Raw genomic sequence first — 23376 nt, forward strand, 5'->3', positions numbered from 1 at the left:
GCGGTGCATGACGGTACATTTTGCATGTCCCAGGATGTGCCACACTCTGTTTTCGCATTCCCACAACACCTAGCAACGGATGGTGTTGCCAGGCACTATGGGATTCATACCCACAGTCCATTGCTCTCGCTGGCAACAATGGTGCCCCGAATGTGAACATAATCTGTTGACAGAGGGAGCAAATGTAGACATGCTTTGGTGACTTTGCTTTTGTTGATTTTTCCTTGTTAACATTAGTTTCATTGACAAAACTTGCCAGTGTAGACAAGCCCTTAGTGAGCCCCTGTAGTGCGTAGTGAAGATGCTACCTACACCGATGGTAGAGTTTATCCTGTCAGCATAGGTATTCTACCTCCCTGAGAGTTGGTAGCTATGTCAACGGGAGAAGCTCTCCCGTCAACACAGCACTGTCTACACTGGGGGTTATGTTGGTATAACTATGTCAGTCAGGGGTGTGGAAAATCCACGCCCCTGAGCGACGCAGTTATACAGACATAAATTGGTAATGTAGACCGAGCCCTAGGGCTCATAGAATTTACTAGAGAACAGTAACATTCTGAAACTTAAAGCAGTCCTAGGGCTCAGAATTTGGAAGGGGTAAAGATGGCTTTAAAACAATCCTGTCACCCATTATTTCCTGCACCTGAGGCCTGATCGTGCTCCATTATAGTCAACTGGAGTTTTCTCATTAACTGAAATGGGAGCAGAAGCAGGTCTCTAGTGAATCTCACCCTAAAGTTTACTTTAAGAATTTTAGGACGTAGCTTCCTATTAAATTCTCTCGGGTTTGCAGAATAATATGTATAGAATTATATTTAATTTCTACAGAACCCCATCGTTTTCACCCTTATTAAATACCATAGGAATTTTACATACGAGTTTATGAAGGCCAGGATGTCCATTAAGACAGCATCCGCCTTCCTCGAATATGCTCCTTTTTCATATTAGTCTGGTAGTAGCAATACCAGGGAGGTGTGAACACATGGTGAACAAACCTGTGTAAAATTTGGTGTCATTGTTCACTGAGTATACAAGAAAGCTTTATCATCTGGTGAAGGTTGTCAGGGTTGTTGACCAAGATGGTTCAAAAGGTTTTCTTCAGTTTGTGACATTGTTGTTACTTACAACATTAATCATGCACAGGGACATGGTACATTTCTGCTATTTGGGGTGTTTCAATCACAGATTCATAGATTTTAAGGCCAGAAGGGATCACTGTGATCGTCTAATCTGACCTCCTGCATAACATATAGAAATTCCCTGAATTAATTCCTATTTGAACTAGAGCAGCAATTTTAGAAAAACATCCAACCTTGATTTTAAAATTCACATCAAATGGAGAATCCACCACAACCCACAGTGAATTGTTCCAATGGCTAATTACCTTCCCTGTTAAAAAATTATTTCCTGTCTGAATTTATCTGGTTTAAATTTCCAGTAATTGGATCTCGTTATACCTTTTTCTGCTAGATTGAAAAGCTCTCTATTACCATTTTTTTGTTCCACTTTAGGTACGTATAGATTGGATCAAGTCACCCTTATCCTTCTCCACGTTAAGCTATACACACTGAGCTCCTTGAGGCATATTTTCCTATCTTTAATCATTCTTGTGGTTTTTCTCTGAACCCTCTCCAGTTCATCAACAACCCTCTTGAATTGTGGACACCAGAACTGGACACAGTATTCCAGCACTGGTTTGCACCCATGCCAAATACAGAGGTAATATAACCTTCCTACTCCTACCTGAGATTCCCCTGTTTAGGCATTTTATGGCCACAACATCGCACTGGGAGCTCATGTTTAGCTAATTATTCACCACAGCCCCCAAATCTTTTTCAGAGTCACTGCTTCCCAGGATACTATCCCCAATCTTATAAGTATGATCTATGTTCTTTGTTCCTACATGTATAACTTTACATTTGGCTATACTAAAATGTATTATTTTTTTTTGCCCAGCTTACTAAGCAATCCAGATCACTTTGTATCAGTGACCTGTCTTCTTCATTATTTACCACTCCCTTAATCTTTTTGTCATCTGCAAACTTTATCAGTGATGATTTTGTTTTCTTCCAGATCACTGATAAATTTAATTTATGCAATATTGATTTTGGATCGTTCTAGTTTTTTAATCAAAATATTGTGCAGTCCTAAGTCAAATATACAGAAGTCTAAGTATATTACAATCAACACTATTACCTTTATTAACCAAATTTGTAATTTCATTAAAAACATCAATTTAGTTTGACAGGATCTATTTTCCATAAACCTGTGTTGTTTGGCATTAATGACATTACCCTCCTTTAATTCTTGATCATCAAGTTCTGTATCAGTTGCTCCATTATCTTGCCTGGGATTGATGTGACGCTGTTAGCCCTATAATTTGGTCCATCATAATCCATCTTTCAAGTTAGAAGGTGTCAGGTGTGCATTCTGGGAAACAACTGCCAAAAAATCGGGCAGTATAAAACCAAGAAGCTTTATCTGGTGGGACACTCTGCATATGCCTGGGGCTGGCCATGCCTATTGTGCTCCAAGAACTGCAGTATTCTTGTAAATCTGAAACCACTTTGAAAGGGACTTGTTCAGGTCAGTAACGCATGAATGGGGACAAAGTGTAGTGAAATTTACTGAAATGAGTTTGGGACTGCTATATTACTCTCAAATATAGCTAAGAAGTGGTGGAACGAGAAGCATACTGCACAGCTATCTTCGCATCGGGACACCTCCTCCAAGGCAATTTCCATAGCTTCTATGATTTGGCTCCCTTCTGCACTGTGCAGCAGAGTTGTTGTGAATGATTTCACTTATTCTTTAAAAGTAAATGATCTTACCTGGTATGAAGTTAGAATCGAAAATACAAGCTCGACTCTCAGTGGTGTTCCCAGAACACTGGTTGCCCACAGGAAATAAAATGATACACTGACGAACGCGGAACTGGACTCCGGATGAATCACAATCAGACCACTCAGACCAGTCGGACCAGTTGTCTGTATTAGTTATAAAGAGAGGGAAATAATGGAAATAAGTCTTACAAATGAACCACATCAGAGTGAAAAAGTTAAATGTCTTGCTATAAATAAGGACAGGATACATGCCAGATCTTCATCTGGTGTAAACTGGCATAGTTCCATTAACTTCAATGAACCTATGTCAATTCACATCAGCCGAGCATCTGTCCCATATATGGCAAAGACCACAAAAAATGCATCTTTCCCTCTGAAATTGAAAGTTCAGCATTGTAAATGTTCTACAGGATGTTACATTTTCCCCCACCGTACTTGTGTGCATGAGTGTGCAATAAAAAGTGTAATTATGTTACCATAAGTTTACCACAGCCCTTCAAAACAGACAATTCCAGTTTGTTAATTTACGTAACTGACCAGTAGCAATGTAGACCTATAGAAATACGTGTTCCAGGTTTGATGCAGGATGTTGGTTTAAATAAAAAACAGCAGGCATTTTCTTGTTACTCTGGCCTTGTTCTTCACTTCTGAAATCATAAGGCACTCTCTTATATCTCAGATCAGATCTGCAGATTGCTTCTCTTTATCCGGGTTGGTTCATTATCAGCCTCTGTTTCTTCTTTAGCTTTGTTCCTCTGCCTATCTAATTTTATTTAATGGATTTTTATTTTCACACCATGCTACCTCTGTGTGATCTCAGGATACTGCTCTTAAATGAAGTGAATTTATCGGAACCATATTAGATACTGTGTGTTTACTCATCTAACATCTTTCTTACAGTACATGAGTAAGTCCTGTCTTCATGGCATTTTTTTAGGGTTGGTGTATAGTAGTAGATAAAGGGCTGTGAAAATCATTTGTTTCACTTTCCAGGAGTTAGTAGAAACAGAGATAATTTTATTCAACAACTAAGTTAGCTTTGAGTTTCTGGTTTGAGTTAAATCAACCCAATAGCCCAAAGCAAAACTTAAATCTCACTATCAAATTTCACCTATTTTTGTGTCAAAACCAGACAAATTAAAAAATGTGACATGATTTCAAATGCAAAACTATAAAGCAGACTAATTCTACTGGAAAGTGGACCCAAGTTCATTCAAAATAAATTTAGGATAATTTGAAAGGGTTTTGAATCTTTTGGAGTAAACAGTCTGATTTTTAAATGAAAAACCTGAAACCAGAAGAGTCTCACGTGGCTTCAGCTTTTACTGGGAATACTCTGCATAACTCTAGCATATAGTATTCATATTTACAAATTACCATTCTGCTATCTCAAACAATAAAATAAAAGCCTAAATCGTTTAAAAAATGTATGCTATAATATCTAATAGTGAATGTTTTCAGACTGCATTTTTGTAAAGTTTAGTTCAGGGTGCTATGTATAACATAACATTGTTGAATATCTGCCCCCTAACTATATAAATAAATGGGGTGGGGGAGATTGAAATACTTTTAGGGTATTAAATAAAATTCAAAAGAACTGTAAGGCTGTGCTCACACTGTTGCAAGTTTAAAGTGATTCTGTCAGGTTAAAAATTTTAGCCCAGATCCTCGACCCTAGCTGAGAAGCATACAGCTTTCTTAAACAGAAGCCTATGCACTTCCCCAGTCCTGAGCTGGCTGTTATATAAAAAAACTATGGGTAAATCTGATGGAAGCAATACTATTTTTGATTACACCCTCTAGAATAAAACCTACCAAGTTCCCTAAAAGCTCTATATTGGAGGCCAGGCTAATGATCAACAAAATGTATTCACCTGTGCTTATCTGAATGTGAAATTATTCACATATATTCAGGTATGTGTATATGGATGAGGACACTCTCACCTGTGCTGAATGACAGCTCTTTCAGCTACAGGCACATACAGTTATTTGACATGAATGCTCGGACATCCATTTGAAAGAAGCACCAGTGCAAATAATTTGCAATATTGTTCAACAACTAAATATGTGTATCACTTTGAGCATACAACATCAAAGTTTGACTTTTACTTCCTGTTTTGTATGTAGGCACTCTGCACAGAGTAACCTCACTGCTGTACATCACAAGAAAACTTAAAACCTGGCTATCTGGGGATGAGTCCAGACCTGCCTATCTGAGCCATTGAAAAGGATAAGAAGTAGGTCTTTTGGCCAAATAATCGAGATATTTTTTATCCTTATTGTATGGAGTGGCTTTAATATGGTGTTTCTTGTCACATTCATTCACTGCTCCCAAAATCAGGGAGCTGGATGCAGTATGGGTGGGAAAAAAATTCAGAGTCCTTAGCTGGGACATATTTTTATTGGTCCTTTTATATGTTGGTGGTATCATTGCTGGGCTCTGCCACAGGGCCTTGTCAGGATCCAGTAGTGCTTCATTGATGGGCAGGGTAACATGGGCAGAAGGAGTCCGTTGAAGGATATCCAGGAGTTTATGCTGCGATTCTTTGATTTTCTTCAAGGGGATCTGTAAAGTGTCTACATAATGTTTAATTAACCCTTGGAAATCTCATTAATCATCAGCTACAGAAGGTGGGGGAGGCATAACCATCTCATCTGGGGAAGAAAAAGAAATATTTGTCTGTGGGGTAGCCTCCTTATCTGCTCTGGCCTCCTGCTCCTCAAAGGATTCTTGAACCTGAGGAAGGTGAGGAGAGATAGATAGGGTAGAAGGATTTCTTCTTCTGTAGTCCCCCAAACAAGACATTATAGGTGCCCCCCAAAACTGTTGGTGATATGGCCATTGAAGGAGTCCATATGACATGGGGTGTGGCATCACTGTGCTTGAACCAGGTTGTGGGGGCATGTGCTCATCTTTGATGTAAATCTTCCTTTTCCTCAAAGGTAGGAGAAAGGAACTCAGACGAGAGTACATCTTTATCAAGCGGGAGAGCTCCACCACTCTCCAAAGATGTGAGAGAGTCAAACGGTATTGGGGAGAATGAGCTATCTTTTTATGGGAATTTTCCAAGGATTTACCTTGGGCAGATCCAGGTGAATGTGCTGAAGTTGAAGAGGCCCTGTGCTTACTCCGATGCTAATGTCCAGGGGGGATCCTGGCTTGGATCTGAGGCTGGACGGGGAGAGCCTTCCATCATCAAGAGGCTGAATCTTATCTCTCAATTCTTCCTAGCCCTGCCTTTAAAAGCAGAGCAAATGGAGAACCTTGGGGTAGCAATGAAACTCCCCCAAGCAGCAGATGCAAGGGGAGTACTTGTCAGTAACCGAGATAGCTTCCCAGAAAGAGAGGCACCGTTTGAAACCCAGTGAGCCATGGAATATCCAAACACAATGGTGATCTGAGGAGAAAGTTCCAAACCCCCAAGGGGGAAGGAATTTAGACTGATACCTCTAAAACAAACAAGAAAGAAAAAAAGAAAGTCTAATTGGTGTAGCTCATGGTTTTGAGTAGAAAGGCACAATAATGCTCCATCTCAGGCCAAGGTGATTGAGAAGGAACTGAGGGTGGTTCAACCTCATAGCCCTATATAGCCTCAGTGCAGGGCATGAGAATATACAGGGCACATGAGTGGGTCCAACAGGCACTACTACTAAAAATCTGTGATCAAAGACATATAGTGTAAGTGCACCTGAAGTTGAGCACCTATCCGTACATTAAGTGAAGAAAAATCAGTGTTTGTCCACGTTCTTCTCCAACAGAACTGTGCACTTCTTTCTAAAAATTCAATTATTTTATCCATTATTTGTGTGTGTGAGTGACCGGTCCAAGGACAGCATGTTATTTCTCTCTTGATGCCGCCACAAATACATTATTCTAAGTACCCAATATTGTTGTATGCAATACTACATATTATAGACACCACTGCTACAGATAACACTCAGTAATATGCTGTACATAAAGAATTACTGATCAATGGTATAGACATTCCATTCATTTAAGTAAGATTTTGTTTAGTTAAAATTAAAAAATAGGAATATAAAATTGAAAAGATAGTGTGAGAAATAGTTATTGTGCATAAACCATTCTGTAGCTGTTGTTCAAGTGTTAATATCTTGGTCAATTCCCAATTGTAACTGACATTAAAAAAACCCAAAACCCCTCAATACCTACTGAGGATCAGCAGCATGTAAAATTTAATTTTCCATTAAATTCTGGCAAAATAAAACTGTTTGAAATTGCAAGAGCCCTTTTTTTTCTTGTTCACCACTTAAACAATTATCATCATTTATTTTTGTATTAAAAATTCCACCTGGGTTTGTAATTTCCAGATGCCAAGTTTCAACCAAAGATCTGTTTGAAATGACTACATTCCTTTCCCTCCTTAAATCTTTGATTTGTACACTTGTTTTAAAAATACAGGCTCTCTGGTCTGCAAATTGATCAGTATGGGCATACCCCTGTGCCTGTGGGTGGTCCCATCAAAGTCAATATGGCCCTGCACTGGCGCAGTGGTTTGTGCACATGGAGCAGTTTACAGCACTGGGGTCACAGTTTTGGCCCATAATGTGTAATAAGAAGAGTAAAAGAGAGCTGTGAAAAAGCAGCTAGTGCATATGGCTATGGCTACTTTTCAAACTAAATCACAGCTAGTTAGAAGATATATTTGTTTTTGAAGGGGAGACAGAGGAAAACAAACTGCAAATTTTCATCTAAAAAGTAAGCTTGGTTTTTAGTTAGATTTGAATATTAAACAAAGCAAAGAGGTATGTGAGACATCTGTGTCACTCTGATTATTAAAAAGGCTTTAATGTAGATGATAAATGATTTTTGTTGGAAATAATAGATTAACAATCAAGTCAGAATAAGGTAAAGAGCACAAGTTATAAATGCCTGAAAACGGGGGTTGCTAATGGAAATGCTAACAGACCATTAACAATAGCAGCACTACAAGAGCAACCACTATAATATTACTGGAAACAGCACAAGAAACATGACAGTTCTGACCTTTTAAAAATGCCTTAAGGATCTGAGGCTGCTGTGATAATTTTAAGTACATATAAACTCCATCCCTCTAGAGGAATCAAATCAACAACAGAGTTCTATTTTCACTTTTTAAAACCCAAGGTGGAGAGTTAAGTTTGCTGTAATTTTGACAGAGTAGGTGATATTTTATTCCACCGCAAGTCATGAAGTACTTAGAAAGGGAAATTACCTCTAATTGTAGTTTGGGTAATAGCATCTATAAATTCACACTCTTGGGTCTTGTATGCTCATGTTCATGGCCTCATCACATGAGAAGTAAGTTTATGGCATAAAGTTTAGAAACGCCTCAATCAAGCAGGTAATGTAACAAGACATCATTGCTGCTAGCAGACATTACTTTTTAACAATGATCAAGAGCAGAAGGTGTTAACTATAACCTGTAAACCAGCAAGACATAAAAAACTTGCCCAGTGGTTCCTCTGCCTTGACTTATCTCTTTATGTTACTTTTTATTTTCTACTTCTGATTCTTTTATTAGTCTTTTTATTTTCCTTGTTTTACAAAGATTTAACATTTCACAAGACCACTTGGCAAGGGTCAAAAAAGCCAATCAAAATGACAGAAAATATCCTGGTCCACTTCCATTATGATTACATATATATATTACAGTAGTGTCCAGAGGCCCCAAAGTGCTGTACAAATATGAACAAAAATGCAGTTCCTGCCCCAGAAGTCTTACAATCTAGGAAAGCATTTTAAAAGGTTAACATTTTTGTAAATGTGAAAATAGATTGCACTAAACTTTGTTCCCATTTCTTATTTTAGAAGAGCTCAGATATAATTTTTAAATCAAAATGTCTTTTTTCAGATCAGGAGCTAGACAGGTCCTCAGGTGGTGTGAACTGATACAACTTCACTGAAGTCTTCAGCATTACATTGATTTACATCAGTTGAGGATCTAGAGCCTCTGAACTTTTGCTGGCCCTACAACACCCAGTACTACAACTGAAGTGTTTGTTGCATTATTATAACTAAAATTCTCTCAAGGCATCAATCTTTTGTGTGCAGAACTACACCATTTTAAATTACATTGACCTTAAACCTAGTAACTAAACTGATAGTCTCTGAAAAACTATTTTAACATGACACTAGGTCTATCTCCTGTGGGCCAAATTCTGCCCTTAGATGTACATTCACAGCAAATTCATTGTAAGCTGATGTGTATGTACCAGAGGACAGAAAGAATTTGCTCCTAAATGTTTAATAGGTTGATAAAGGTATAATGTACTTTACTGAACAGGTTGAGCGACAGCCACCGTATTCTATGGTATACTCAAAGCAAAGCAGTACTGTATGGATTTGTTGTACCTGGACAGGATTGTGTGTTGCAAAGTGCCTCTTCAGTGTGAAGTCCAAGGCAGATGTCCCCTCCATAGGCTGGGGCTGGGTTTGTGCATGAGCGGGTCCTCATGTAATGTCCACCTCCACAAGTTGCTGAGCACTTTGACCATGATGACCAACAGGACCAACCTCCATCAACTGGAAAGAAATAACTCATTTTTCTAAGTCTGTGCATGGATGAACCACTTAAATCAACCTATCCAGTTTGTGTTCTATGGGCACGAGTCAAAGTTTACTGCAGTTAATGGAAGATTTTTAAGCCCCACCTGGCAAATGGGATCAGGCTATGAAGCTTACTTTACATTCTGAGATTTATAAAAGTATTGTCCAATGGAAGGAAGAGTAAGGAACTAGAGGCCAGTGTGGATACAAAATTTATGGCCGCGGATGCAGATATCCGCAGATATAAGTAAGTATCTGTGGAGCTGCAGGGCTCTACCAGCAAAAGCAGCAGCATGTTGGGCCTCCACTCCCAGGAGCCAGTGCCCTGCACTGGTAGCTCCGCCGGCATGGCTGTTCCACCCAGAGCCCCACCCCTAGCCTTGCCTACTGGGGTGGGCACAGATTCACTGGCAGCTGTCCCTGGTCGTGCTTGTGTGTGTAAGCGCTTAGCACGCTCTGGGACACGAGTCCTTTCCACGCAGCGGTCTGTGTCTCCTGTCCGGGGGCATGCGAGCTGCTTGCACACACTAGCAGGACCAGGGACAGCTGCTGGTGAGCCTGGTGCCACCCCAGTGGGCGGGGCTGGGGCAGGGAGTTTGTTTATAAACAGAGGCAGGGTGATTACAATAACAAAAGGCTTGTCATTAAATTAAATTAAGGATCATTAGATGATCCTGAAAGCATTGCCAAGCACTCTAGTTAAAAGATAGGAAACAAAAGGTAGGTTTCACCATCTCAAAAAGACACTAAAATGGGTGTGGGGAGAGGGAGCAGGGCCAACGAAAGGCATGGGGAAGCTGGTACAAATTACCAAGGCCTGGCGGTCCGGAAAGGGGCCTGGGGCCCGGCTTCCCCTGCCCTGTTTAGCTGGTTATGAATGATGTGGAGAAAGCGAATAAGGACACAGCTTGGCTGCCCGTGGGTTAAGCACCTGATAATTTTTTCCCATGGGTCTGCCAGCCCTGGAGCACCCACATAGTCAGTGCCTATGAACAAGGAAGTGTTATTTACCCATTCATATAACACAAGAACCAGGGGTCACTCAAGGCAATTAATAGGTAGCAGCTTTAATACAAATATAAGGAAGTACTTCTTCACGCAATACACGATCAACCAGTGGAACTTGGGTTTTAAAAAAGAACTGGATAAGTTCATAGAGGATAGGTCCATCAATGGCTATTAGCCAAGATGATCAGGGATGCAACCCCATGCTCTGTGTGTCCCTTAATGTATGACTGCCAGAAGCTGGGACTGGATGATAAGCGATGGATTGCTCAATAAATTGCCCTGTTCTGTTCATTCCCTCTGAAGCACCCACCTCCAGCCACTGTCGGAAGACAGGGTACTTGGTTAGATGGACCATTGGTCTGCCCAAGTATGGCTTTTATGTTCTTTATAGCACAACTGCAAAAGAATGACTGAAGTTCATGTTTCATAGAGGTGGGCTGAGAGTATGGGGTTTTGGTTTCAAAACCAAGTAGGTTTGGTTTGGATCTGGATTCAATTATATCAATTAAACCCTGGAAGTAGGAGGTGGCATGGATATTTAGCCCATCTCTGGTTTAAGCAGAAATATGCATATAGATACATTTAGGTTTCTGATTTTAAGTTTAAAATGATATCACCCTCTCTTTTAATACTTACATAGGAAAATAATACGGGTTGTCAACACGTCTGCTTATCTTTATAAAAATGCATAATAAAATACACACCACTAATAGGTTAAGCCTATAATAAACAAAGCACATTTCCCAGTTAACGATTTTACTGGGTTATTACCTTTCCTGCTCCAAAAATTGTTTACACAGTTTTAGTCTTCCCTGCCTACCAGTCTCATGCAGTCCCCAGACAGTTTACAGCAGGGATTCTTGTTGGGTTGACAGATTGTACATGCATAAGAAGACCATGGTTCAAAAGATCCATAAAAGAGATTTACAAATACTTCCTGAAATATGTCCCCATTTTTCTAAAAAATAAGCGTTACGTAGCTGTAGCTTTAAATACATTTTTGGAAGATAAGAACTGCTACACCGAAATACACTAATGATACACACCTAGTAAATACATATTGAATGTATATGTGCACATCAGGTATTTATGCCTGCACATAACTTGACATAACTTTGTGTAAATACATGACTTATGTGCATAAACTAGGCACATACAAATGTGTATGTTACCCACACATCTCCTGGGTGTGGTGCTTTTTCCCATCTAGTGGCACCAAGACCACTTAAAGAGAGATTAATGAGTCTGCTCTATAGCCTTAGCTAAGGGCCATGTGGCTTTTAGCTCATGCAATAGAGGCTCATGCATTTAGCTCCCGAGGTCCCAGGTTCAATTACACCTGCCGGGGTTTGTCAGTGTTACGTGTACAACTGCACACACCTAACTTTGAAAATCAGGCATCAACTGAAATTCCTTTTACAGCCACCCTTAAAAAGTGGATGTTTACCATCCACAGTAGTTAAATTTACCATAGCATTTGCAATATTTCGCATAGGGAATATTACACTTTATTAGAGGTAAATACTCCCATTGCCTTACACAATTTATTTTAATGGTTCATTCATTTTAATGCACTCTTCGGGAAACCTTAATTTATGGTTCATTGACATGACTGAATATAAAATCTAGGTACCTCTCAAACAATACTCCTTAATGAGTCCTTTTGAACCTTTCTGTTCTAAGAAGTCAAAGAGTATTTAAAGGTGTAAAATCCTTTTCTTCAGTTTGTTGATATGGCTCTGCATTAAAAAAAATTACCTATGTACTGTAGTGCACTTATCCAAAAAATATTCAGATTTAAATCTTCCAGCTAGTGACATTGAAGAATACTTTAAATATATTGAGGACAGGTCATTTTGCTTAGAAAGCAAGTTACATCACATACACATTTGCCAAGTCAAATAGAACTCATTTATATGGAAAGATTGTAATAGCCGGAAAATGAGTTTAGAGGATCTTTTTTATTTGGGTATCAATATCTTACATATAATGAATATTCAGAATCTCATACTGTTCAAGCAGGCAGTTTAGTAGTCTATACCTGCAGCTACTAGTCAAATGGGCCTTTAATAGAAGTCATTAGCATATGTAAAATTTCCTTTCTATAATGTTTTACAATGTGCACTTATTGTACTGAGTTATCTTGAAAAGCAACAAATCATACAGCCAACAAAGCACTATATAAAAAACAGTAAATGAGATATTTATGGTACCACGTAAACCATTTCTGCAAAATGTTACTAGCTTGTCTTCTTTCCAATAGCTCCTAAAAAAGAGACTATTTTGACTGATCAATCAGTCATCATTACCTCACCCACCTTGTCGCTCTAATGTCCTGGGACCAACATGGCTACAACAACAGGGCATACAGATTTTTGTTTTGTAACTACAGTTATTATAGCTATGTTATAAGCCAGGGGGAAGTGGGGGGGGGGGGGGATTGGACACAATATAATAGAATATATGACAGAGGCTTAATTGTAGTTGTGCTAAAGGGCACCATTATAATATGTGCTGTCCTTTCTACCTATTTAGGCTGCCATCATAAATCTCTAGTTCTCAAAAAAGCTGAATACTCCCCCATTTATCTGTCCAGCTAAACTTTTTCTTCTTAACAATAGGGGATGATAAAGGCATCATCATGGTTAAATAAGATCAAAGGAGTGGGTGTTTACTGCATGAGGTTTTACAGGACCTAAATAGAACTCTGTGGTTGCTTTCATCTTTTTATAATGTTGCTTAGCAACCCAGGACCATCTGTTTTCTCTTCCTTTGTTGTCAATGATGTAGAGTCCTTAATGCTGATTCAGCCTTATTGATAAAAAATAAAGAATTATGAAGAAAGCTCCAGACATTATATCATTTCTTTACATAACACAGCAGACCTATTGGATAAAAAATAATTAATTACCCAATAATGGAAAATTGCTTTAAAATACTTCACAAGTATTCAGGTTGGTATGTTGTGTAGCAAGGCTTTTTCAACAAGCAAGGGTGCTCTCAAAACAGTGTTTTCTTTTATAGGGGTTGTTTTTTGTCTTCCTGGGCAATCAGGCAACTCTCTGCCTAATAGCTGTTGTCCTGGTTAATAAATATTGCTCCACAAAGAGGAGAAAAAAAATCCAAGGGAAGAGGATGTTCCAGGGAAAAGTAGTCTATAGAAATAGGACCTCCCATGGCTCCAATAAATAAACAGCCACACCACTGGACAATTTCCAAAAGACTATTAGGTAAATTGGTCATCCTTCCATGCACTTTGAGTTTTACAAAAGAGAGGAAGGAACGATGAGCAGAGAGGGTGATTCTCTTCATTCACAAAAAATTGTGAATGTAGGGGTTTTGCACAGAATGGGCAGGATCCTTCAGAACTGAAGCTTTCATTTAAGTTATTTCTAGCTCTTCTGGGTATGAAGATAAATAAAAAGTTACTCATCTAAAGGTTATCTTGTTGAGAACATAGCAAAAGAGAATGAATAACAGCAAGGAAGATTGGAGTTTTCTCTGTTCATATGGAAGAGAGTGAACTGATAGAGATTCACAGAAATGTAAATGGCATCACATGGCTAAGTGGAATTAGAATTTCGCACTAGCACAAATGTGGAATTTTGAGGTGCCTGGGAAAGTGGTGGATTGGAAACCTGACCCTCTGTTGTACCCTTCTGGATTCCCAGACGCAATCTGATTCCCAGTCCACCCCACTTGCTTCTTTCTAAGTCCCTATGGATATCACCACATTTCCCCTGACCTGTGAGAAAGAGCAAAAACAAAAAATAAAGCTTTTCACTCCCAGTTCAGTGTTGCTTCAGTCAACATTCATAAAGGAAGTGTTGCATGTAGCAGACAGCTGACTCAGAGCAATGCAGCAGCAAGAAAGGCACACTAATGCCTGTAGGGGCAGTACAACAGTAAGAACTAAGGCCAAAGCCTTTAGGAAGGACTCTGATTGACTTAATGGCTTCTGGATCAGATGAGAATAGCCCTAAGCCAATTTTTTTCCTGGTGTATGAAGTCACCCAAGGATGAATTTGGTCCATTACTTTTAAATATCCTCCTTTTTTCTACAGGCCACAGTATTTCTGCAGAGAAAAAAGTGGTAGAAATGAAAAAAGCTACAGGAGATTAACAGGTTTTTCAAAGTCGCATATAGTCTCTATAATATCCTTACAGGAATTTTTGTAAAAGCGGGAAAGAGTTCTGTGGCACCTTACAGACTAACAAACAAAGGTGCCACAGAACTCTTTGCTGCTTTTACAGATCCAGACTAACACGGCTACCCCGACACAGGAATTTTTGTAGTATCTGAACTTATCTGTATTTTTATCTTCATGTTTATTGATATATGACTATTTCTGCTGAATATATCAGAGTTTTCACAATCTACATTTAAAAAAAAAGTGGTAATAAAAATAGTGTGACACCGATGAAATTCCAAATATTAAATATAAGATAGCAAAATTTCAAATCTTGAAAACAGAATTAATCCATTTCCTTCCATACACATTAGTATATCTATGTATTTCCTATATTTCAATATTCCATATTTCAACCACATATTAATATCTTAAACAAAACAAGAAATGAATGGGGATGGATGGATGGACAGGCAGACAGAGGGGTATGAATGGAGATGGATGGATAGACAGAGGGGTATGAGTGGGGATGGATGGACAGACAGACATTGGGGTATGAATGGAGATGGATGGATGGAGATGGATGTCAACATACATTTACAAATACTTTTCTTCATAATAAGGATATTTTGTACTTTTAAATCCAGCATGATTCAGTATATCTCTGTACCAGCAGAAAAAGCACATTATGCAGAGATCTAACATTATTTTCCATATTGTTGTACAATAATCTCAGTATATCTCTGAACCAACAGAAAAAGCACATTATGCAGAGTTCTAATGTTATTTTCCATGTTGCTGGACAATAATCTGAGTACAATTAACTCCTTTTTACACGAATTATTTCAGATGACCATTCTTTCCAATGAAAACATTGATTATATCCTATTAATGTGAACTGGAGTGTCACATGATATGCACAATTCTAAGTCACATTTGACCAGCAGAGGAAATAAATTATGGTATGCTATTCCAGTAAAGGCTAGAATATAAACACGTCAGAGAAAATACTCACCAAAGATTCCCTATCTGAAGATTTCTTACCCATATTTTAGAAATCACGTGAAAGACATTCCATGACTTTCCTTCTACATGCTCTAGATTGTCTAGTTATGATTATTAAAGCTTCCAGACAAAGCAGGCATGCAATTATTATATACCAGGGATCGGCAACCTTTGGCTGGTTTGTTTACCTGCTGCATCCACAGGTTCGGCTGATAGCAGCTCCCACTGGCCGCGGTTCGCCACTCCAGGCCAATGGAGGTGTCAGGAAGTGGCAGCCAGCGCCGCTTCCCGCAGCCCACATTGGCCTGGAGCGGCCAGTGGGAGCTGCAATCGGCCAAACCTGCGGACGCGGCAGGTAAACAAACCAGGGGGCTTACTGTGGTGGGCCGCGTGCCAAAGGTTGCCAATCCCTGTTATATACATTAATATGTTAACCCTTAATGTTAAGGGCAGCTGTGGTTTGGATTGAGCATGGAACTGAGAATCAGGAAATCAGGGTTTTATTTTCAACTCTGCCACTGATTCTGCATGACCTTAGTATACCAGTTAATTTCACTGTGCCTCTGTTTTTCCACCTGTAAAAAGGGGGATAGCAGTATGTACCAAACTTTGTAGAGAACTTTGAGTTCTGTGGATAAAAAACACTACATAGCAGACCCTCACTAATCCACACTTGGCTTAGCCACACACTTCATCTTAATCTTCAAAAAGAATTATGGTAATTATCTCTCCATCTCACAATAAAGATTTAATAGCACATGCTAAATTCCAGACTCAGATGTATTCATTATTTGAGGGAAGTTGCACCGGCTGAGGAATGTGCTGCGGCTGCTTCCCGCAGCCCCCATTGGCCTGGAATGACGAACCATGGCCTGTGGGAGCTGCGATTGGACGAACCTGCGGACACTGCAGGTAAGCAAACTGTCCCAGCCTGCCAGTGGATTTCCCTGACGGGCCGCATGCCAAAGGTTGCCGATTCCTGTTGTAGAATATTAATATGAATAAATAAAACTGAACTAGGATTGACAAAATAAATGAACCAAGTACACATTGTGATTTGCTAACAAATTTATTTAAGCATGAGCTTTCGTGAGCTACAGCTCACTTCTTCGGATGTGAGCTGTAGCTCACGAAAGCTCATGCTTAAATAAATTTGTTAGTCTTTAAGGTGCCACAAGTACTCTTGTTTTTTTTTGCGGATACAGACTAACATGGCTGCTACTCTGAAACCTGACATTGTGATTTGTTAGCCTTGCTTTTTCATTGTGTTTGTTCATTTGGGCCTCAATCCTGCAAAGCACTCAGCAGCTCCTGAGATGTCAGTGGACAATGGCTCAGCGGCAGTGGCCAGTACTTTGGGGGACTTGGGCAGAACCAAAACATCACCCATTTCTTGCCCTTCCCAGTTCACTCCCTGCCCACTTGTGTAAGGGACTGGTGCCCGTCCCTCCGTCCCTGATTTTCCCTCTATACCTGAAGTGGAGATGAAGGGAAGTGTGCATATGAAGGTTTAGCATGTTATATTCTGCTTAGTGCATACAGAGCTATGTGGACACCAATGGGTATGCCTAAACAATGTTTTGGAGTGAGCCTCCCAGCCTGGGTGACAGTCTCAGACAGTCTCAGGCTAGTGAGCCTCACACGAATGCTCTAAAAATATCTGTATAGACAGCATTTTGAAGTTGCAGCTCGGGCTGGAGCTCAGGCTCTGAAGCCCACCATTCTCCCTAGGCAGTTGATCCCCCATGTCCCGCCTATGCATTGCTTCTGCTTCCAACCCTAAGTGAGGAAGGTGCACCTAAGCATCCCATTAGCATGATGAAAACTGCACTTAGACCAACTTCTCCTCATTAATGATTATTTTTCATCCAGAACCTGTCCCCTTGGAAGGAAAGAAGTGCGGGTGCAGGTAGCTTGACATTTTCTACAATTGATATGGAGAACTGCGTTTAGCATTTAACCTTATTTGCCCCTGTCCATTGTGTCCACTCACTGTACAATGTGCAAAGACTTGCAAGATCAAGACCTAAGAGTGAAATTTTAGACACCCACATACCGCTGGAGTAATCAGACTTTATGGAGCTGTCCTGAGAGAAGGGTTAAGGGGAATGAAATCCACTCACCTACCACAATGACACAAAACATGGCTGCACAGCAACCCCTCCATAGCACTATTATAACTGACCCTGTGGAATAGTGGGTGCTGCTGTTGGTTCTTTAGCACCCATCAGCTCTTAACCAGGGGAGGAAGCTCTTAATCAGGAAGACCAGGGCTTTAAAAAGCCGGCTCCTAAGCGACCAGAGGAACTAGCAAACAGGAGTGGTTAACAGGGGACTTTTGCAAGGGAGTTCTCCAGAGGGGCAGAGTGATGGGGGGACTACACCACTTGACATTACTTAAACTTCTTTAAACTTAAGCCAAAAAACACCCCCTGAAAAAACACAACAACAACAAAGAAACCAGCTGCAGGAGTAAAAAGAGAATGCAGGCAGAAGTCCAGAAACAGAGTAGGGGCTACCCAGTTTATTGCATCCAATGCAGCATGTATGATTATCTGCCCACCCCACCATAAAATGATTTCTCACGGGCCTGCAAAATCTCTACCCTGAAATTTACCCAATGGTAGCTACATAGAATCTTAACCTTGTCCTTCACGCTCTCATGAAACCTCCATTCAAGCCCTTGGCTACCGCCTCTCTTCTCCATATGTCCATGTAGGTAGCTTTCTTAGTTGCAATAACCCTTCTAACAGGTCGTGGAAGGTGGTGAGTGCCGCCAGGTGTACCTTGATGGAGCTTAGTGAAAGTCCATCCTGTTTTAGTTTCAGGAGGTAGTCTAGAATGTTATGGAGGGTCACCATATTGGGCGCTAAGTGACTACGTGAGCACCAGAGAGCGAAACGCTTCCTCTTCTGCAAGTAGGTTTTACGAGTGGAGTTTTTTCTACTGTGCAGGAGGACGTATCAGACTTGCTCAGAACAGGCTAGTTCATAGGTATGGGACCATGAAGGAACCAGGCTGTGAGGTGTAGCTTTTGGAGCTGGGGATGAAGAACCCGTCTGTTGTCCTGGGAAAGGAGATCTGGCCTGTTGGGGAGATACCGTGGATGACGGGAAGACATGCGGGTAGGTAAGGATACCACATCTGTCTCGGCCAAGCTGGGGCAATAAGTATGACCTGGGCCTTGTCGTATATGATCTTCCGAAGAACCCTGTGGAGCAGAGGGATTGGTGGGAAGGGGTACAGGAGAGAGTTGTTCCATGAGATGAGGAACGCGTCTCTTAGGGATGCAGTCCTGAGTCCCGCTCTGGAGCAAAACAGGCGACATTTTCAATTCTGGGTTGTGGCAAAGAGGTCTATTGACGGGGTGCCCCAGAGGCAGAAGAGCTGTTGAGGTATTGTTGAGTGCAGTTCCCATTTGTGTTCTGTTGAGAAGTGCCTGCTGAGTGTGTCGGCAGTAGTGTTGTGGCAGCCTGGTAGGTAGGAAGCAATGATCTGTATTTGATGTTGTATACACCAATTCTGCAGGCGGATGGCTTCCATGCAAAGGGAATGTGATCGGGCTCCTCCTTGTCTGTTGATGTAGTACATACATGCTATGTTGTCTGTTAAGACCCGAATAGATTTGTTCCTTATGAGGGGAAGAAAGTGAAGGCACGCTCGTCTCACTGCTCTGAGCGCTAAGAGATTTATGTGTAGGTGCATCTCTGATGCAGACCACCGGCCTTGTGCCCTGTGTCCCCCTAGATGCACTCCCCAACCGATTAGAGAAGCGTCCGTGGTGAGCATGAGCATTGGAGATCATTGCTGGAAGGAAACCCCCATGCAGAGGTTCTCTTGTCTTGTCCACCAATGTAGGGAAGCTAGAACATTGAGAGGAGGAGTTAACAGGAGTCCCTAAGGTGTGTCTGTTCGGTTTGAAATTGGAATTGAGCCAGCCCTGAAGACATCTCATGTGTAGCCTGGCATACTGAACCATGAAGGTGGTGGCTGCCATGTGACCAAGGAGCTGTAGACAGATTCTTCCCTGTGTCCTGAGACGAATAGAGAGCGTGCCTATGAGCTGTGTGATGGCAAGGAATCTGTGATATGGGAGCGAGGCCCTGCTCTGGGTTGAGTCGAGATGAGCTCCGATGAACTCGATCCGTTGTATAGGAGTCAGGGTGGATTTTTGGATGTTTATTTGGAGGCCTAGGCTGTGAAAGAGGGAGATGGCGAAACAGGTAGCTTGAAGTGCCTCACCATAGGAGTCGCCCTTGATGAGGCAATCGTCCAGGTAGGGGAACAGCATGATCCCATGTTTGCAGAGGTGAGCCATGACCATGGCTAGAGTCTTGGAAAAAACTCTTGGAGCTGTGTAGAGTCCGAAAGGAAGAACTCTGTATTGAAAATGGTCATGACTGATTGTGAATTGTAGGAAGCGTCTGTGAGCTGGATGAATTGATATATGAAAATAAGTGTCCTGTAGGTTGAAGGCTGTGAACCAGTCCCCTTGATCTAGTGCAGCAATTATTGTGCCCAGTGTGACCATCTTGAATTTTTGTATTGTGATGGAGCAAGGCCGGATGGCTACAGGAAAGTACTAAGGAACAGGTATGTTAGCCCCAGGCTAAGCAAATCCCTAGTACCATGGGAACCAAAATGGCAGTTGCTCCAGGGTAATCAAGGCACCTGGGGCCAATTAAGAACTTTCTAGAAGGCACCGGAGAGAGCTACATTGATTGGAGCACCTGCAGCCAATCAGGGCAGGCTAATCAAGGCACCTGGGACCAATTAAGAACTTTCTAGAAGGCACCGGCGAGAGCTACATTGATTGGAGCACCTGCAGCCAATCAGGGCAGGCTAATCAGGGCACCTGGTATAAAAAGGGGAGCTCACTCCAGTCAAGGGAGGAGAAGCCAGAGGAAGGAAGTGCGTATGAGGAGCTGGGAGCCAGAGACACAAGGAACTAAGAATTGAGAGGGTGTACTACTGGAGGATTGAGGAAACACCATACAATCAAGCAGTATCAGACACCAGGAGGATCCTATGGTGAGGATAAAGAAGGTGTTTGAAGGAGGCTACGGGGAAGTAGCCCAGGGAGCTGTAGCCGTCAAGCAGCGGTTACAAGTAGCACTATAGAGACTGCTGCAATTCACAGGGCCCTGGGCTGGAACCTGGAGTAGAGGGCGGGCCCGGGTTCCCCCCCAAGCCTCGCTACTCCTAATCAGACATAGGAGGAGTTGATCCAGACTGTGGGTTTCATCCAAGGGGAAGACCACTGAGGGGAGGAAATCAGCCAATAAGCGCAGGACCTACTAGAGGAGAGGAGGAACTTTGCCACAGTATCCACACGAATTTGTTCAGTCGGCGTAGATCTAGTATAGGCCTCCATCCCCTAGTCCTTTTCTGAGTCAGAAAGTAATGAGAATAGAAACCTTTCCCTTGATGTTGCGTTGGCACAGGTGCCACTGCATCTAGTTGTAGAAGATGAGCCACTTCTGTGCGAAGTAAGCGCTTGTGAGAAGGGTCCCTGAAGAGAGACGGGGAAGGGGGAAGGGTAGGAGAGTAGGATATAAATGGGATAGAGTAACCGGACTGAACTATTTCAAGGACCCAGCAGTCCTGTGTAATGTACTGCCAGGCATGTTGGAAACTGTGGAGGCGGTGGCCAAAGGGGCAAGTAGGCAGTGGAATCAAGGGGTGGTCGTGCAGACCCTCGACCAGTGTTTCAAAATTGTTGTTTATTCCCTGATGGACACAAGGTGGTTGCCTGAGTTTGATTTTGTCTGCACTTAGGGGGTCTAGTGCGATTCCTAGTTGTGTCGTATGGTCTGGGTTGAGGACGATAATACTGTTGTGTGCATGGTCTTTGATACGGTTGGTATTGCTGTCTCCTGGGGTGCACAGTGTCACTCTAGAATCTTTCATGGTGTGAAGGAGTTCATCAGTTTTTTTGGAGAAAAGTTTGTCCTTATCAAAGGGGAGGTCCTCCACTTTGGTCTGCAGTTCTTTAGGGATGCCGGATGCAGAAAGCCATGAAGAAATTGCGCATAACCACAGCAGTTGCAGTGGTACGGGGTGCTGTGTCCGCCATGTCTAGAGATGCCTGTAGGGCCATTCTGGGAATCAGTTGGCCTCAGTCAGGATTGATTTGAAGTCTGCTCTCCTATCTTCTGGAATGTAGGAGGCAAATTCAAAAAGTTTATTGTAATTATCAAAGTCGTAGCTGGTGAGGAGGGCAGAATAGTTCGCAATTCTGAATTGTAGAGTGGATGATGAATAAACCTTGCAACCCAAGATGTCAAGGCATCTAAGGACCTGGTCTTGTGGGATGGGCCAATATTGTGACTGTTTTGTCCTCTGTGCGACTGCATCCATGACAAGAGAGTTCGGTGGTGGATGAGAAAATAGGAAGTTAGTGTCCTTAGCAGGGATATAGTATTTATGTTCGGCCTTTTTGCAAGTTGGTACTAAAGAAGCTGGGGTTTGCCAGAGTGTCAGCTGGTTCCAGGAGCACTTCGTTTATAGGGAGCGTGATCTCTGAGAGCACAGACGGTTGAAGGATTCTGAGGAGTCTGTGTTGTGTCTCCTGAACCTCTTCTAAGGTGATATCTTGATTGAGTGCCACCGTCCCGAAAAGTTCTTGAAATTGTTTACAGTCATCCACATTCTGTGGAGGCGGAGGGAAGAGGGCTCCGTCCAGGGCTGAGGAAGAGTTAGGGGTCAGTGAGTCAGGATATGGTGCATAGCTTGCAGTCTCAGGAGGGGGCTCAGGCACCCTAGAAGTGGACAGAGCTGGAGACTGAGGCACAGAAGGAGGAGGATTGGTAGGAGGATGTGGCCAAGGGTATCACTGAGGCCACGGCATAGGGTAGGAGAACCCAGGTGCCGCCCACGGGGGGGCGGGGGGAGAAGTAGGGAAACTGATGCTGGTGGCCTTGAACCGTGACCTGATATGAGAGAGGTTCTGGTGGAGGAGGAGAAGCAGGAGGGGAGAACTCTGCCTGCTGCTGTAAATCGAGTTTGCTGTCAGTAAAGGTAGCCAGTTCAGGTGGAGAGAACGGCTGTTCAAAAAAGTGAGCCCTGTGTATCTAGGAGTGGAGAGTCAGGCTCAGGTGGCACTGAGAGGTCACACTGAGTGAGAAACTGTTGGTCCTGCTCCCAGGGCTGTGCTGAGCTTGCTCTGTGCTCTAGTGCATTATCAAGGGAAAGTGAAAGTGACAGCGGTACCACGGACCGCTTGGAGTAGCCCTGCAGAGGGTCTGCAGCTGGTGTCCAGGTGGAAGACAGGCTCGGTGCTGATGTTCTTCTCAGGGCCGAGGAGGAGCGCGCTGTTGGCACCGCGTCTGTTTTCGGTGCCGAGGAGGAGCGCGCTGTCGGCACCACATCCGTTTTCGGTGCCGAGGAGCGTACTGTCAGCACAATGTCCGTTTTCGGTGCCAAGCAGGAGTGTGCTGTTGGCACCGCGTCCGTTTTTGGTGCCGAGGGGACCAGTGCCACGGGAACCTTCCCGGCATGGGAAGTCGGGTCCCTGCCTCTGCACTCTGTCGGAGCCGCGGCTGAGGCAGTAGAAGAGGCTGAGGCACCTGCCTTTGGTGCTGTCAGCACAGAGGATAGGGATCTCGTGGGAGATCCACTACCCTTGTTAAAGTTTCTCCTCTGAGACTGTTGTGCTTCTTGCCACCGCTCCAGGGAGGGTGAAGCAATGCTCCCAACTGGTTCGGATCTGGCCGGGGAGCGTGTGGGAGCGGGTTTAACTTTCCCCGTCTCCAAAAGTGGCTGCAGGGATTTTTCCATTAGAAGCATTTAAAGTGGCAGGTCCCTGTCACGCCGAGCCCTAGACTTGAGGTCACGCAATGGA

General features: G+C 42.4%; 1 protein-coding gene across 1 annotated transcript in view; it reads right to left on the reverse strand.

Moving 5' to 3' along the window:
• The window catches only part of SEMA5A (semaphorin 5A), a 633881-nt gene that overhangs the window by 27205 nt on the left and 583300 nt on the right, over positions 1–23376 (reverse strand). Inside the window, exons 18-19 of the mRNA XM_039523675.1 lie at positions 9196–9366; positions 2832–2987 (exon numbers count right to left, since the gene is read on the reverse strand). Of these exons, the coding sequence (XP_039379609.1) occupies positions 2832–2987; positions 9196–9366 (327 nt within the window). The remainder of the gene's footprint in view (positions 1–2831; positions 2988–9195; positions 9367–23376) is intronic.

Source organism: Mauremys reevesii, linkage group 2 (genome assembly GCF_016161935.1).
Source record: "Mauremys reevesii isolate NIE-2019 linkage group 2, ASM1616193v1, whole genome shotgun sequence".
Taxonomy (NCBI): domain Eukaryota; kingdom Metazoa; phylum Chordata; order Testudines; family Geoemydidae; genus Mauremys; species Mauremys reevesii.